The 17,335-nt window shown below is 40.0% G+C and overlaps 1 protein-coding gene and 1 non-coding gene across 2 annotated transcripts; both read left to right on the forward strand.

Annotated features, from left to right (window-relative positions):
* The first annotated feature begins 524 nt into the window (after window positions 1–524).
* LOC130949507 (uncharacterized) lies at window positions 525–1,004 on the forward strand. Its single transcript, XM_057878203.1, has one exon. The coding sequence runs from the start codon at window positions 525–527 to the stop codon at window positions 1,002–1,004; it is 480 nt and encodes a 159-aa protein (XP_057734186.1).
* A 15,871-nt stretch (window positions 1,005–16,875) lies between these two features.
* Window positions 16,876–16,983, forward strand: LOC130952206 (small nucleolar RNA R71). The gene has a single exon (XR_009074387.1). It is a non-coding gene; the product is annotated as a small nucleolar RNA R71 (small nucleolar RNA).
* The last annotated feature ends 352 nt before the right edge of the window (window positions 16,984–17,335 follow it).

The following is a 17,335-nucleotide window of genomic DNA, read 5'->3' on the forward strand; positions in this document are numbered from 1 at the left end:
CCAAGCAGATAACTGAGGAATGTTAGGCAATTAAACTAAGGAGTGGCAGAACCTTAACTACTCATCCTCCACGCAATCTCACGCTAGCAGAAGAGTATGCATAACCTCAAAACCCATATTCTGGCATTAAACGCCCAGAATGGAACAACAGTGGCATTCAACACCCAGAAAGGGGTAGCAGGGGCGTCCAACACCCAGAAGGGAGCATCACTGGCATTCAATGCCCAGAAAGGGAAGGCCATACAAATGCATGGTTAGCAAACACCTCTCCTGAGCAAGCTGGCAACCCTTCTTCAGGGACTATAGATAATCACCCTGCACCACTCAAGACTCCAGAGTACACAACCAAGCTACCGTATCCTCAGAAACTCTGTTAGGCAGAAAAGGATAAGCAATTTGCCAGGTTTTTAGACATCCTCAAGTCACTCGAGATCAAGATCCCATTTGCAGAAGCCCTCGAGTAAATACCTTCCTATGCCAAGTTTATGAAGGACATACTAAGCCATAAAAGGGATTGGAAGGGGATGGAGAAAGTTCTCAGCGAAGAATTCAGTGTGGTCATCCAGAGGAACCGACCGAAGAAACTACAGGATCCTAGAAGTTTTGTGATACCATGCACCCTTGGAGACACTTGCATAAGGACAGCCTTATGTGATCTTGGAGCAAGCATCAACCTAATGCCATCATCATTAGTGAAGAAGCTCCGAATCCATGAAGTCAAGCCTACCTGCATTTGCCTACAGCTTGCTGATGGCTCCATCAAGATTCCATCAAGAGTGGTTGAAGACCTGATTGTAAGGGTTAGGCTCTTTACATTCCCCACAGACTTTGTGATACTAGACATGGAAGAAAATAAGAATGCTTCTATCATTCTAGGAAGACCTTTTTTAGCTACAGGGAGAACCATTATTGACGTTCAGAAAGGGGAAGTAACTCTGAGAGTCGGTAAGAATGAGTTTGTGCTAAACACTGTCAAGGCCATGCAACACCATGAACCCCCCTAGGGGAATGCATGCAGATTAATGTCGTAGAACCCCTGGTTGAAGAGGTACGTGAGATTGAAAGACTCGAGGAGGAGCTAGATGCCATTCTCGAAGATGCCATGCTTGAGCTAGATGTACCAGAAGCACAGGAGGAAACGCTGAACACCCTCAAAGTGGACGATGGACCTCCTAAACTCGAGCTCAAGCCTTTGCCACCATCCTTGAAATATGTATTCCTAGGAGACGGTGACACATATCTAGTGATCATCAGCTCTGCCCTAGAGCAGCAGGAAGAAAAGGCGCTAATTCAAGTACTCAAGGCCCACAAGACAGCTTTCGGATGGATCATAAGTGACTTAAAGGAAATCAGTCCAACTCGATGTATGCACATAATCAGACTTGAAGATGACGCTAAACCAGTTGTGCAACCACATAGGCGACTGAATCCAGCTTTGAAGGATGTGGTCCAAAAAGAGGTTACATAATTGTGGGAGGCTGGAATCATATATTCGATTTTAGATAATCCCTGGGTAAGCCCTGTACAAGTAGTACCTAAGAAAGGAGGAATGACGGTGATACACAATGAGAAGAATGAGCTTATCCCTACAAGAACTGTTACAGGATGGCATATCTGCATTGACTATAGGAGACTCAACAACGCCACAAGAAAGGATCACTTTCCTTGATGGCTACTCAAGCTACAATCAAATTACAGTAGATTCTCAAGACCAAGAAAAGAAAACATTCACATGCCCATATGGGGTGTTCGCCTACAGGAGAATGCCGTTTGGCCTTTGCAATGCACCAGCAACCTTTCAGAAATGTATGCTTTCCATCTTTTCAGACATGGACAAAAAATTTATAACCGGCAAGTGCACTGGGTCGTACCAAGTAATACCTCAGGTGAGTGAGGGTCGATCCCACGAGGATTGATGGATCAAGCAACAATGGTTGGTTAAACCACTTAGTTAGGCAAACAGAAAAGAGTGTTGGATGTTCAAAGAGCATTAAACAGTAAATTAAGAGTTTGAAGACAGCAGGAGAATAAGTTGGGAATAAAATATGGGAGAAAATAGTTATGGCTTCAAAGTTATCTATTTTCTTGATTGACTTTTCTTATTAACTATTTTAATCATGCAAGATTTAATTCATGGCAAACTATTTGTGACTAGACCCTAATTCCTTATACCTTCCTAGTCTCTTCTAAAATTCATCAACTGCCAATTCCTTAGTCAATTAATTCCAATTAGAGGGTGATGATCAAATTCCAGTTTATATGCCACAAGAATCCTAATTATCCAAAAATAAAGGGGATTATATGTCACGTATCCCGTTAAATACAAACAATTAGAAATTCAGGATAATATGTTTTCAAGCTGTTGTTCAAGTAAAGAGCTTTTTCAAGTTATACAAGAACTCAATTAGAACATGGGTCATACTTCCGTTCCACCCAAATTCATAAAATAAAGAACAAAAACAATTATTGAAATATAAATCAAAACATGAATTAAAATAGAAAAATAAGAGTATCAATCCATACAATAGACAAAGCTCCTAACCTTAACAATGGAGGTTTAGCTGCTCCTGACTCAGAGAAAAAAACTAGGATTCAGGTAAACTCTGAAGTACGAAATGTTAATTGGTATAGAATCCTAATTTCTTTTATATCTAACCCTAATTAATTTGAAATCTAATATCTAAAACTAATATCTTTTCCTATAATATTTAAATTTAAATCATAATTATTTATGGCAATCAGCAAGTCTTCAAGTGATGGATAGGGACCACTTGCTTTGTAGGACCCACGCCTAACTTGGGAAGTAACAGGAAGTGTTCCCTTGAGTCTTCCATTCTGCAACCTCTAATATGTGTTTCTTGGGATGAAAACTGCGTACGCGTCAACGGTCTTCTTGCATGTCACGCGTACGCGTTAGGTACGCGTACGCGTCGCCGTGCAAATCTTCAAATCACGCGTACGCGTCATCCACGCGCCCGCGTTACCATGGAAAACTCCAAATCACGCGCACACGTCGCTCCTCGCTGTCATCTTATTTAAATTTTTGTGCTGCAGAAACTCCATCAATTCCAGCCGAATGCTACCTAAAATAAACAGAATTGTACAAGACTCAAAGTAGCATCCATAGTGGCTAAAAGGCAATTAATTCTAGATTAAACTTAACAAATTGATTGCAAATTCACTAGGAAAAGACAAGAAAGATGCTCACGCATCACAACACCAAACTTGAATTGTTGCTTGTCCTCAAGCAACCAAACTAATATAGGCTAAGGATGTGAATTTGCATGAGAATGAGAGCTTGATTAAACTCAAGTCTATTCTTAAAATGGGGTTTATTCATTGTAATCTTGAACAGTTTTGGCATCTCACTCTCCTTTGAATTAGAGGAATGTCATTGTCATTCGAAATTAGAATCCAGATCATATTATGAATTTTCTGACGTTTAAACTTCAGTTTAATCCTTGAACACAGCATAATTTTCTTTAATTTATTTTTCTTTGGTGCTTTGCACCTTGAGCCTAGCCATGACTTTAAATGCTTTGTCTCAAGGGTTACTTGACACAGAAACACCACAAGCACTTGATTGAGGAACTCTCTTTAAGTTCTAATTTTTCTTTCATTTACTCCCAGACAGTGGTGCTCAAAGCCTTTGGCATACTCTGTTAAACGAACTTGGTCTCGACTCTAAGTGTTCTGTCTCAAGGATTACTTTACCCAATCACACCACAAGCATATGACTAAGGAAATAACTCTTTGAGCTTTTAATCATGTTTGACCTCCCTAGTCATTGATGCTCAGAGCCTTGGACCTTGCTTTTATAGTTTCTTTTTCTTTTGCTGTTTCTTTTGCTTCAAGGATTAAATTTTTATTTATTTCAGAGAAGTCATAATTATTCTCTGAATTCCTATTCCTTATACATCAACATCATTTGATTCAAATTAAAATATGCACTTTTCATGTCATGCATTCAAAATCATAAATAATACCACCACATTTAAGTAAATAAGACTACTCTTAAAATTAGACTCAATTTTTCAAGCAATACATCACTTCTTTTCTTTTCTTTTTAGATTCAAGTTCAGTGAGTGGTGCGTAATTATAAAATTTTTTTTGACTAAAAGTACTAACGATCATGCAAGCAATCAAAGCAGCAGAAAACAAAAGACAACAACATAAGAACGGAAGAGAAATAGAATGAAAGGAACTCAACCACCTCAATTATGCTGGTGGTCATCTCATTCCTTCATGAAGAACACTCATCTCCCTTTGGTGCTAGACAGAAAAGCCATAAGCGAAGCGTCAACACCAAACTTAAAAGTTTGCTTGTCCTCAAGCAAAGAAGAATTGCAAATAGAGAGGGATATAAAAGCAATTAATATAATGAAAGAAGGATAAAAAGATAAAAGAGCAAGAGAGAATTAGGATTTGGGGGGGATGATTTGAAATTAGGCATTGAGGTGGTTTAATTGGGCGTCGCATGCGACACGTACGCGTGAGGTACGCGTTAGCATGGATCACGTCAGGGACGCGTACGCGTGGAAGGCCAGGATGGGAAAATGACGCGAACACGTCAGGGACGCGTCCGCGTGGTGGGGCTTGTGCGCCTAGCATAGTTCCAGCCCCACACCAGCATGACTCTCTGGCTAAACACCTTTTACGTCGATTTCACTCAACCACGCGTGCGCGTACTTTACGCGTATGCGTGGAGTGCCAAAATCGCAAATGATGCACACACGTCATGGACGCGTATGCGTGAGCCAATTTGTGCGCAAGGCACACTTCCTTCGCCGCTCCCGCTCATCTCTCGGGTACTTTTCTTCTTGGTTTTTTTTTGAAATATTCAGTTTCTGTTCTAAAATAGCTGCATGATAAGATAAATCTCAATAAGAATCAGATAAATAAGAAAACTACTACTATGAAAATAACTAAGGATACGAAATTATCGGGTTGCCTCCCAACAAGCGCTTCTTTACCGTCACTAGCTTGACGGTCAGCTCCTCTAAGGAGGAGGATCATAGGGGCTCAGCTCTTCACCCCTTACTTTGTACTTCTTTCCTGTGTCTCCATAAATTATCTCAATATGCTCTAGAGAGAGGATTCTATTTACTGTATAAATCTACACTAGTTTGCTAGTCAACACCACTTTCATTCCTGGGGAGAAATCTTCAGTGGGGATCTTTTTGTTTCTCCATCCTCTGGGTAATTTCTTCTTTTTGGGGACCTCCTCCCTGGTGGATAATGCATTCCCAACACCAAACTTAGGTTTGATGTCAGGAGGAATTTTATTAATTATCACCAAAGGAGGTTTGAGCTGCAGATTCTGCTGTGTATCATCAGGGGGTTTTTGAAGGGTTGGATCAATAGGCTCAATCTGCATGCACCTCTCTTCTTCACCTGATGAAGGTACATCTTTGAAAACATGAAAGACTAGTTGCTCATTATGCACTAATTCACCCACTTCTACATCAATCAGAGCTCTTCCAGTAGCTAGGAATGGTCTTCCTAGAATTATAGAGGCATTCTCATCCTCCCATATGTCAAGAATCACAAAATCTGCTGACAGGAAGAACTTACCCACTTTGACCAAGGTATTCTCCACTAATCCGTATGTAGGCTTCATAGATTTGTCTGCCATCTGTAATGCTATCCTTGTGGGTTGTGCCTCTTAGATTTGCAGCTTCTTCATCACAGACAAGGGCATTAAATTAATGCTTGCTCCTAGATCACATAATGCTTTCTCAAAGGTTGTGCTCCCAATGGTGCATGAAATTTGAAAGCTCCCTGGATCTGGCATCTTTCTTGGTAAGTTATTTTGAATTACGGCACTACATTCCTTAGTCAGGACTATTGTCTCATCTCCCTTTAAACGCTTTTTCTTTGACAACAGCTCCTTCATGAACTAGACATAGATAGGCATTTGCTCCAAAACCTCAGCAAAAGAAATATTGATTTGCAACTTTCTGAAGACTTCCAAGAACTTTGAAAACTGCTTGTCTTTGGTCTCTTTTTGAAGTCTCTGAGGACATGGCTTCTTAGGCTTATACTTCGGAGCCTTTGGCAATGTAGGATAAGTGTCAAGAGAGTCTGGGAATGGGTTGTCTACATGCTTAGGAGGGGAGCCCTCTACTTCTTTCTTCTTTTCCTCTGGAGCTTCTTTTTCAACTAATTCTTCATTGGCCTTGGTCTCAGAGCCAGCTACTTTACCACTTATCAACTGAATAACCTTGCAATCTTCTCTTGGGTTCACCACTGTATCACCTAGTAATGTACTTGCAGACCTCTCAGGTATTTGCTTGCTTAGTTGGCCCATTTGCACTTCCAAGTTTCTAATGGAGGCTCTGGTTTCCTACATAAAACTCCTCATCATCTCCCAATTAGAATTTTCTTAGGATTTAGAGTTAGCCTACTGAGGTGGTTGTTGTTGCTGAGACTGAAATTGGCGGTTATTGTAATTGTTCTGTTGGAAGCCGCCCTGAAAATTATTGTTGAAATTCTGAGGTCTCTGAGGTTGGTTTCTCCACCCAAAATTTGAGTGATTTCTCCATCCTTGATTGTATGTTTGAGAATAGGGGTCATTATTGGGATTTCTAGAACCACTCCCCCATGTAATTGACCTGTTCAGAAGAGGATTGAGTATAATCATAATTATCATTTTGCACTAAATTTCCTGCCATGTCATAGGAGACCTCTTGAGGTGGATTTTGGGTGTTGATAGCTGAGACTTGCATGCCACGCATGTGTTGAGTAAGTAGACTTATTTGCTGAGACATAAGCTTGTTCTGAGCAAGAATAGCATTAAGAGCCTCTACTTCCATGACACCCTTCTTCTGAGGAGCCTCAGAGTTCACATGATTCCTGTTAGATGAGTATAAATATTGGTTGCTAGCAACCAATTCAATAAGCTCAATAGTCTCCTCCGGTGTCTTCTTCTTGTGCAATGAACCTTCTGCAGAATTATCTAAGCACATCTTGGATATTTCACCCAAACCTTCATAAAAGATATCTAGTTGGGTCCACTTGGAGAACATGTCCAGAGGACATTGCCTAGTCAGTAGCTTATATCTCTCCCAAGCTTCATACAGAGTTTCACCATCCTTCTGCCTGAAGGTTTGAACCTCCACCCTAAGCTTAGTCAGCTTCTTTGGTGGGAAAAATTTAGTGAGAAACTTAGTAACAACCTTGTTCCAAGTATCCAGACTCTCTTTGGGTTGGAAATCTAGCCATAACTTTGCTCCATCCCTCAGAGCAAACGGGAAGAGCATGAGTTTGTATACCTCTGGATTCACTCCATTTGTCTTCATAGTATCACAAATTTGCAAAAAAACTAGAAATAAACAGATTTGGGTCTTTGTGGGGAAGATCATGATACTGGCAGTTTTGTTGCACCAGGGTGACCAGTTGTGGCTTCAACTCAAAGTTGTTCGCAGCTATAGAAGGCACCACAATGCTTTTTCCATAAAGATCTGCAGTAGGAGCAGAGTAAGAGCCAAGTACTCTCCTTTGTTGCTTATTCCCATTCGGATTTGCCACATTGGCATTATCAGCATTGTTAGGATCCATAGTGGATTTTACAGCCTCGCAAAGTCTAGCTTGTTGTAGACGCTGCCTGAAAGTTCTTTCAGGTTCAGGATCAAAGTCTAAGAGATGTTCTTTGTCTCTGTTCCTGCGCATAAACAAACAGAAGACAAGAAAAAAATGGAACTCTCAACGTTAGAGTGTAGAAAATTCCCAGTGAGGTAACCTAAACTAGAAAACACCAAACTTAATTTCAGAAATTACTAAAAATATTAGTGCTATTAAAATATTTTTTTCTTTTTTTTTTCGAAAATATTAAAAATAGATTTTAATAAAAATAAAACGCCTAATCTAAGCAATCAAACAACTAATAGTTGTTAATCACTATCAATCCCCGGCAACGGCACCAAAAACTTGGTGCGGGATTTATAACCCACAAACTAACCGGCAAGTGCACCGGGTTGTACCAAGTGATACCTCAGGTGAGTGAGGGTCGATCCCACGAGGATTGATGGATCAAGCAACAATGGTTGGTTAAACCACTTAGTTAGGCTAACAGAAAAGAGTGTTGGATGTTCAAAGAGTATTAAACAGTAAATTAAGAGTTTAAAGACAGCAGGAGAATAAGTTGGGAATAAAATATGGGAGAAAATAGTTATGGCTTCAAAGTTATCTATTTTCTTGATTGACTTTTCTTATTAACTATTTTAATCATGCAAGATTTAATTCTTGGCAAACTATTTGTGACTAGACCCTAATTCCTTAGACCTTCCTAGTCTCCTCTAAAATTCATCAACTGCCAATTCCTTGGTCAATTAATTCCAATTAGAGGGTGATGATCAAATTTCAGTTTATATGCCACAAGAATCCTAATTATCCAAAAATAAAGGGATTATATGTCACGTATCCCGTTAAATACAAACAATTAGAAATTCAGGATAATATGTTTTCAAGCTGTTGTTCAAGTAAAGAGCTTTTTCAAGTTATACAAGAACTCAATTAGAACATGGGTCATACTTCCGTTCCACCCAAATTCATAAAATAAAGAACGAAAACAATTATTGAAATATAAATCAAAACATGAATTAAAATAGAAAAATAAGAGTATCAATCCAAAAAATAGACAGAGCTCCTAACCTTAACAATGGAGGTTTAGCTGCTCATGACTCAGAGAAGAAAACTAGGATTCAGGTAAACTGTGAAGTATGGAATGTTAATTGGTATAGAATCCTAATTTCTTTTATATCTAATCCTAATTAATTTAAAATCTAATATCTAAAACTAATATCTTTTCTTATAATATTTAAATTTAAATCAGAATTAATTATGGTAATCAGCAAGTCTTCAAGTGATGGATGTGGACCATTTGCTTCGTAGGACCCACGCCTAACTTGGGAAGTAACAGGAAGTGTTTCCTTGAGTCCTTCATTCTGCAGGCTCTAATCTGTGTTTCCTGGGCTGAAAACTGGGTCAAAAACAGCCCAGAAATCCCCCAGTATTTTTCTGCGTTTTCTGCACGTGGCGCATGTCATGCGTACGCGTCAGGTATGCATACGCGTCGCCGTGCAAATCTTCAAATCACGCGTATGCATCATCCACGCGCCCGCGTCACCATGGAAAGCTCCAAATCACGCGCACGCGTCAAGTACGCGTGCGTGTCGCTCCTTGCTGTCATCTCATTTAAATTTTTGTGCTGCAGAAACTCCATTAATTCCAGCCAAATGCTACCTAAAATAAACAGAATTGCACAAGAATCAAAGTAGCATCCATAGTGGCTAAAAGACAATTAATTCTAGATTAAACTTAACAAATTGATTGCAAATTCACTAGAAAAACGCAAGAAAGATGCTCATGCATCATTTATCAAAGATTTCTCCAAAATTTCAAAACCTATGTGCAATCTTCTAGTTGCTGACACCCATTTTAATTTTGATGAGGATTGCCTGCATGCATTCGAAACTTTGAAGGCAAAGCTCGTCGCTGCACCTATCATTTTTGCACCAAATTAGGCCCTATCGTTCGAACTTTTGTGCGATGCTAGTGATTATGCCATAGGAGCAGTTCTGGGGCAGCGACATGATAAGCTCCTAGTCGCTTTTTAAATGATGCTTAAAAGAATTACACCACAACCGAGAAGAAACTACTAGCAGTTATTTATGCCATTGATAAGTTCAGATCTTATTTAATTGGCCCTAACGTTATTGTTTACACTGATCATGCTACTCTCAAGTACCTTCTAGCCAAGCAGGATTCTAAATCAAGGTTAATCAGATGGGTACTGCATCTTCAAGAATTCGACATAGAAATCAAGGACAGAAAGGGATTAGAAAACCAGGTAGCAGATCATTTATCCCGAATTGAACCTGCAGCAGGGATGCCCATTCCCATCACTGAGGTGTCTGAGACCTTCCCTGATGAGCAGTGCAATACAAAGAGCACCATGGTTTGCATACGTTTCCAATTATAAGGCCATGAGGTTCATTCTCAAGGAATACAGCAAACAGCAAGTGCAAAAAATTCTGCATGATGCTAAGTACTACTTGTGGGATGAACCTTACCTCTTTAAAAGATGCTCAGATGGTATAATCCAACATTGTGTCTCTGAGGAAGAAACCTAACAGATTCTTTGGCATTGTCATGGTTCTGAATATGGAAGACATTTTGGAGGAGAGCAAACAACAACCAAGGTCCTTCAGAGCAGACTCTACTGGCTAACCTTTTTCGAGGATTCCTGAGAATTTGTTCGAAATTGTGACAAGTGTCAATAAGCTGGGAACCTCCCCCATAATCACGAAATGCCACAACAGGGAATCCTGGAAATTGAGCCGTTTGATGTATAGGTGGTGCACGAAATTGTGATACACAATGGCACCAATAACTTGGTACGCACAATTGTAATCTCAACTCTTTTTCACAACTTCACACAACTAACCAGCAAGTGCACTATGTCGTCCAAGTAATAAACCTTACGTGAGTAAGGGTCGATCCCACGGAGATTGTCGACTTGAAGCAAGCTATGGTCACCTTGTAAATCTCAGTCAGGTGGATTCAAATGGGTGATAAAGTTTTCATAATTAAAGGATAAATAAAACATAAAATAAAGATAGAGATACTTATGTAATTCATTGGTGAGAATTTCAGATAAGTGTATGGAGATGCTTTGTTCCTTTTGAATCTCTACTTTCCTACTACTTTCATCCAATCCTTCTTACTCCTTTCCATGGCAAGCTGTATGTTGGGTTTCACCGGCGTCAATGGCTACCTCCCGTCCTCTCAGTGAAAAAGGTCCTCTACGGTTTCCTGCATGGATAATTAGCTGTTGGTTCTCGATCGTGTAGAAATAAAATTTACTATCCTTTTGCGTCTGTCACCACGCCCTACAGTCGCGAGTTTGAAACTCGTCACAGTCATCCCATCCCAGATCCTACTCGGAATACCACAGACAAGGTTTAGACTTTTCGGATCTCAAGAATGCTGCCAATGGATTCTAGCTTATACCACGAAGACTGTGATCTCAAGGAATTGAAGGCTCTGTTGTCAGGAGAGGCAATCAATCACGCATGAGCCAGGAATCCAAGAGATACATGCTCAATCTAAGGTAGAACGGAAGTGGTTGTCAGGCACGCGTTGGTGAGAATGATGATGAGTGTCACGGATCATCACATTCATTAGGTTGAAGTGCGAGTGAATATCTTATAACAAGAATAAGCTTGAATTGAATAGAGAATAGTAGTAATTGCATTAATACTCGAGGAACAGCAGAGCTCCACACCTTAATCTATGGTGTATAGAAACTCCACCGTTGAAAATACGTAAGTGATCTGGAGGTCCAGGCATGGCCGAATGGCCAGCCTCCCCAAATATGAAAATATATCATCCAGAATGTCTCTATGATTCGAAGATGAAATTACAATAGTAAAAGGTCCTATTTATAATGAAAATAGTTACTAGGGTTTACAGAAATAGGTAAATGATGCAGAAATCCACTTCCGGGCCCACTTGGTGTGTGCTTGAGCTGAGCATTGAGCTTTACAAATGTAGAGGTCTTTATTGGAGTTAAACACCAGCTTTGGTGCCAGTTTGGGCATTTAACTCCAACTTTTATGCCAGTTCTGGCATTTTGACGCTAGAAAAGGACAGAGAGCTGGCGTTTTGACGCCATTTTATGTCATCAAAAATCGCACAAAGTGTGGACTATTATATATTTCTGGAAAGTCCTGGATGTCTACTTTCCAACGCAATTGATAGCGCACCATTTAGAGTTCTGTAGTTCCAGAAAATCTACTTCGAGTAGAAGGAAGTCAGAATCCAACACCATCTGCAGTCTTTTGTCAGCCTCTAAATCAGATTTTTGCTCAGGTCCCTCAATTTCAACCAGAAAATACCTGAAATCACAGAAAAACACACAAACTCATAGTAAAGTCCAGAAATGTGAATTTTGCATAAAAACTAATAAAAACATCCCAAAACGTAGCTAGATCCTACTAAAAACTACCTAAAAATAATGCCAAAAAGCGTATAAGTTATCCGCTCATCACAACACCAAACTTAAATTATTGCTTGTCCCCAAGCAAATGAAAACAAAATAGGATAAAAAAAAGAGAATATACAATGAATCCCACAGTATCAAAGAAACTTAGTCCTAATTAGATGAGCGTGGCTTGTAGCTTTTTGCTTCTAAACAGTTTTGGCATCTCACTTTTTCCTTTGAAATTCAAAATGATTGGCATCTATAGGAACTTAGAATTTTAGATAGTGTTATTGATTCTCCTAGTTCAGTACGTTGATTCTTGAACACAGCTACTTTATGAGTCTTGGCTGTGACCCTAAGCACTTTGTTTTTCAGTATTACCACCAGATACATAAATGCCACAGACACATAACTGGGTGAACCTTTTCAGATTGTGACTCAGATTTGCGAAAGTCCCCAGTTAGAGGTGTTTAGAGTTCTTAAGCACACTCTTTTCCTTTGGATCACAACTTTAACCACTCAGTTTCAAGTTTTTCACTTGGACCTGCATGCCACAAGCACATGGTTAGGGACAGCTTAATTTAGCCGCTTAAGCCTGGATTTTATTCTCTGGGCCCTCCTATCTATTAATGCTCAAAGCCTTGGATCCCTTTTTTACCCTTGCCTTTTAGTTTTAAGGGCTATTGGCTTTTTCTGCTTGCTTTTTTCTTTTTCTTTTTTTTGCCATTTTTTTCTTTTCTCTCTTTTTTTCACTGCTTTTTCTTGCTTCAAGAATCAATTTCATGATTTTTCAGATTATCAATAACATTTCTCTTTGTTCATCATTCTTTCAAGAGCCAACAATTTTAACATTCATAAACAACAAGATCAAAAATATGCACTGTTCAAGTATTCATTCAGAAAATAAACAAAAAGTATTGCCACCACATCAAAATAATTAAACTAGTTTCAAGATAAAATTTGAAAATCTAAGTACTTCTTGTTCTTTTGTAATTAAGCACATTTTTCATGTAAGAGAGGTGAATGATTCATGGAGTTATTATAGCTTTAAGACAAAGACACTAGACACTAATGATCATGTAGTGAAGACACAAACATAGATAGAACATACAGCATAAAGCCGAAAAACAGAAAATAAATAGACAAGGAGATTAAGGAATGAGTCCACCTTAGTGAGGGTGGCGTCTTCCTCCTCTTGAAGAATCAATGGTGCTCTTGAGCTCCTCTATGTCTCTTCCTTGCCTGTGTTGCTCCTCCCTCATAGCTCTTTGATCTTCTCTAATCTCATGGAGAATGATGGAGTGCTCTTGGTGTTCCACCCTTAATTGGTCCATGTTGTAACTCAAGCTTTCCAAAGAAGTGTTGAGTTGCTCCCAATAATTGTGTGGAGGAAATTGCATCTCTTTAGGCATCTCAGGGATTTCTTGATGAGGGACTTTCTCATGCTCTTGTTGAGTGCCATGAATGGGCTCTCTAGTTTGCTCCATCCTCTTCTTAGTGATGGGCTTGTCCTCTTCAATGAGGATGTCTCCCTCTATGACAATCCCAGCTGAATAGCAAAGGTGACATATGAGGTGAGAAAAGGCTAATCTTGCCAAAGGTGAGGACTTGTCAGCCACCTTGTAGAGTTCTAGAGGTATGATTTCATGAACTTTTACTTCCTCTCCAATCATAATACTATGGATCATGATGGCCCGATCCGCAGTTACCTCAGATCGGTTGCTAGTGGGAATGATAGAGTGTTGGATGAACTCCAACCATCCTCTAGCCACAGGCTTAAGATCTGGTCTTCTCAATTGAACTGGGTTACCTCTTGAGTCTCTTTTCCATTGAACTCCTTCTACACATATGTCCATGAGGACTTGGTCCAACCTTTGATCAAAGTTGACCCTTCTAGTATAGGGGCGTGCTTTTTCTTCCATCATTGGCAAGTTGAACGCTAGCCTCACGTTTTCCAGACTAAAATCTAGGTATTTCTCCCGAACCATTGTAAGCCAATTCTTTGGGTTTGGGTTCATACTTTGATCATGGTTCCTAGTGATCCATGTGTTTGCATAGAACTCTTGAACCATTAAGATTCCAACTTGTTGAATGGGGTTGGCAAGAACTTCCCAACCTCTTCTTCGGATCTCTTGTTGGATCTCCGGATATTCGCCCCTTTTTTAGCCTAAAAGGGACCTCAGGGATCACCTTCTTCTTGGCCATAACTTCATAGAAGTGGTCTTGATAGACCTTTGAGATGAATGTCTCTATTTCCCACGACTCAGAGATGGAGGCAGTTGCCTTCCCTTTCCTCTTTCTAGAGGTTTCTCTGGCCTTAGGTGCCATAAATGGTTATAGAAAAACAAAAAGTAATGCTTTTACTACACCAAACTTAAAATATTTGCTCGTCTCCGAGTAAAAGAAGAAAGAAAGATGTAGAAGAAGAAGAAAATAGAGGAGATGGAGGGTGTATAGGGTTCGGCCAAAAGGGGAAGAAGGTGTTTGTGATGTGTGAAAATGAAGGGGTGAATGGGGGTATTTATAGGGAGAGTGGCCGAATGATTTGGGTGGGTTTGGGAGGGAAATGGTTTTGAATTTTGAAGGTGGGTGGGGTTTTTGGGGAAGAGTTAAGGAAGTGATTGGTGAAGGGTATTTGGAGAAGAGATATGGAGGTGATTGGTGAAGGGTATTTGGGGAAGAGTGTTGTAGAAATGTGTGAGGAGGAGAGAGAGTGAGTTAAAGTTGGTGGGGATTCTGTGGGATCCACAGATCCTGAAGGGTCAAGGAATTCTTCATCCCTGCTCCAATTGGGCGTTCACAACACCTTAGGGTGCAATTCTGGCGTTTAAATGCCAGTTTACTGCCCTGTTCTGGCATTTAAACGCCAGCTTTCCTTCCTGTTCTGGCGTCTAAACGCTAGTTTGTTGTCCTATCCTAGCATTTAAACGCCAGTCTGGTGCCCTCTTCTGGCGTTTAAACGCCCAGAAAGGTGCCAGATTGGAAGTTTAAACGCCTATTTTGCTACCCTTACTGGCGTTTAAAAACCAGTAAGTCCTTCCTCCAGGGTGTGCTATTTTCAATGCTATTTTTTATTTTCTTCTTTATTTTTGTAATTATTTTTGTGACTTCACATGATCATCAACCTAAAAGAAAAGAAAATAATATAGATAAAATTAAAATAAAATTGGGTTGCCTCCCAATAAGCGATTCTTTAATGTCAATAGCTTGACAGTGAGCTCTCATGGAGCCTCACAGATGATCAGAGTATGGTTGAGATCTCTCAACACCAAACTTAGAGTTTGGTTGTGGCCTCCCAACACCAAACTTAGAGTTTGACTGTGGGGGCTCTGTTTGACTCTGCATTAGGAGAAGCTCTTCATGCTTACTCTCCATGGTTACAGATGGAGAACCTTGAGTCTTTACTACAAGGCATTCTACATTCACATGAAGGATCAACTCTCCTTTGTCAACATCAATCATAGCTCTTGCTGTGGCTAGGAAGGGTCTTCCAAGGATGATGGATTCATCTTCATCTCTCCTAGTGTCTAGGATTATGAAATCAGCAGGGAAGTAAAGGCCTTCCACCTTCACTAGCACATCCTCTACTAGTCCATAAGCCTTTTTCATAGATTTATCTGCCATCTCTAATGAGAATTTGGCAGCCTATACCTCATAGATTTCCAGTTTCTCCATTACAGAGAGTGGCATCATGTTTATCCCTGACCCCAGGTCACACAGAGCTTTTTCAAAAGTCATGGTGCCTATGGTACATGGTATTAAGAATTTACCAGGATCCTGTTTCTTTTGAGGTAAATTTTGCTGAACCAATGTATTCAGTTCATTGGTGAGCAAGGGAAGCTCTTCCTCCCAAGTCTCATTACCAAATAGCTTGGCATTCAGCTTCATGATTGCTCATAAATATTGGGAAACTTACCCTTCAATAATGTCTTCATCCTCTTCAGAAGATGAATAGTCATCAGAGCTCAAGAATGGTAAAAGGAGGTCCAAGGGAATCTCTATGGTCTCTGTATGAGCCTCAGATTCCATTGGTTCCTTATTAGGGGATTCCATACTGACCATTGGACGTCCTCTGAGGTCTTCCTCATTGGGATTCACATCCTCCTCCTCCTCTAAGGTTTCGGCCATGTTGATTATATCAATGGCCTTGCACTCTCCTTTGGGATTCTCTTCTGTATTGCTTGGGAGAGTGCTAGGAGGAGTTTCAGTAACCCTTTTACTCAGCTGGCCCACTTGTGCCTCCAAATTTCTAATGGAGGATCTTGTTTCAGTCATGAAACTAAGAGTGGCTTTAGATAGATCAGAGACTATATTTGCTAAGCTAGAAGGATTCTTCTCGGAATGCTCTGTCTATTGCTGAGATGATAATGGGAAATGCTTGCTATTGCTAAACCTGTTTCTTCCACCATTATTATTATTGAAGCCTTGCTTCTGTTTATCCTTCCATGAAAATTTTGGATGATTTTTCCATGAAAGATTATAGGTGTTGCCAAAGGCTTCACCCATGTAGTTCACCTTTGCCATTGCAAGGTTCTCAGGATCATAAGCTTCTTATTCAGAAGATGCTTCTTTAGTACTGTTGGATGCATTTTGCAATCCATTCAGACTCTGAGAGATCATATTGACTTGTTGGGTCAATATTTTGTTCTGAGCCAGTATGGCATTCAGAGCATCAATTTCAAGAACTCCTCTCTTTTGGGCATCCCATTACTCACAGGATTCCTCTCAGAGGTATACATGAACTGGTTATTTGCAACCATTTCAATAAGTTTCTGAGCTTATGCAGGTGTTTTCTTTAGGTGAATAGATCCTCCTACAGAGTGGTCTAGTGACATCTTGGAAAATTCAGACAGACCATCATAGAATATATCTAATGTGGTCCATTCTGAAAGCATGTCAGAAGGACACTTTTTGGTAAGTTGCTTGTATCTTTCCCAAGCTTCATAGAGGGATTCACCTTCTTTCTGTCTGAAGGTTTGAACATCCACTCTAAGCTTGCTCAGCTTTTGAGGAGGAAAGAACTTGGCTAAGAAAGCTGTGACCAGCTTATCCTAAGAGTCCAGGCTATCTCTGGGTTGTGAGTCTAACCATGTTCTAGCTCTGTCTCTTACAGAAAAAGGGAAAAACATAAGCTTGTAGACTTCAGGATCAACTCCATTGGTCTTAACAGTATCACAGATCTACAAGAACTCAGTTAAAAACTGATAAGGGTCTTCTGATGGAAGTCCATGAAACTTGCAGTTCTGTTGCAGTAGAGAAACTAATTGAGGCTTTAGCTCAAAATTGTTTGCTCCTATGACAGGGATTGAGATGCTTCTTCCATAAAAGTTGGAAGTTGGTGTAGTAAAA

This window comes from Arachis stenosperma, chromosome 9 (assembly GCF_014773155.1).
Source record: "Arachis stenosperma cultivar V10309 chromosome 9, arast.V10309.gnm1.PFL2, whole genome shotgun sequence".
NCBI lineage: Eukaryota > Viridiplantae > Streptophyta > Magnoliopsida > Fabales > Fabaceae > Arachis > Arachis stenosperma.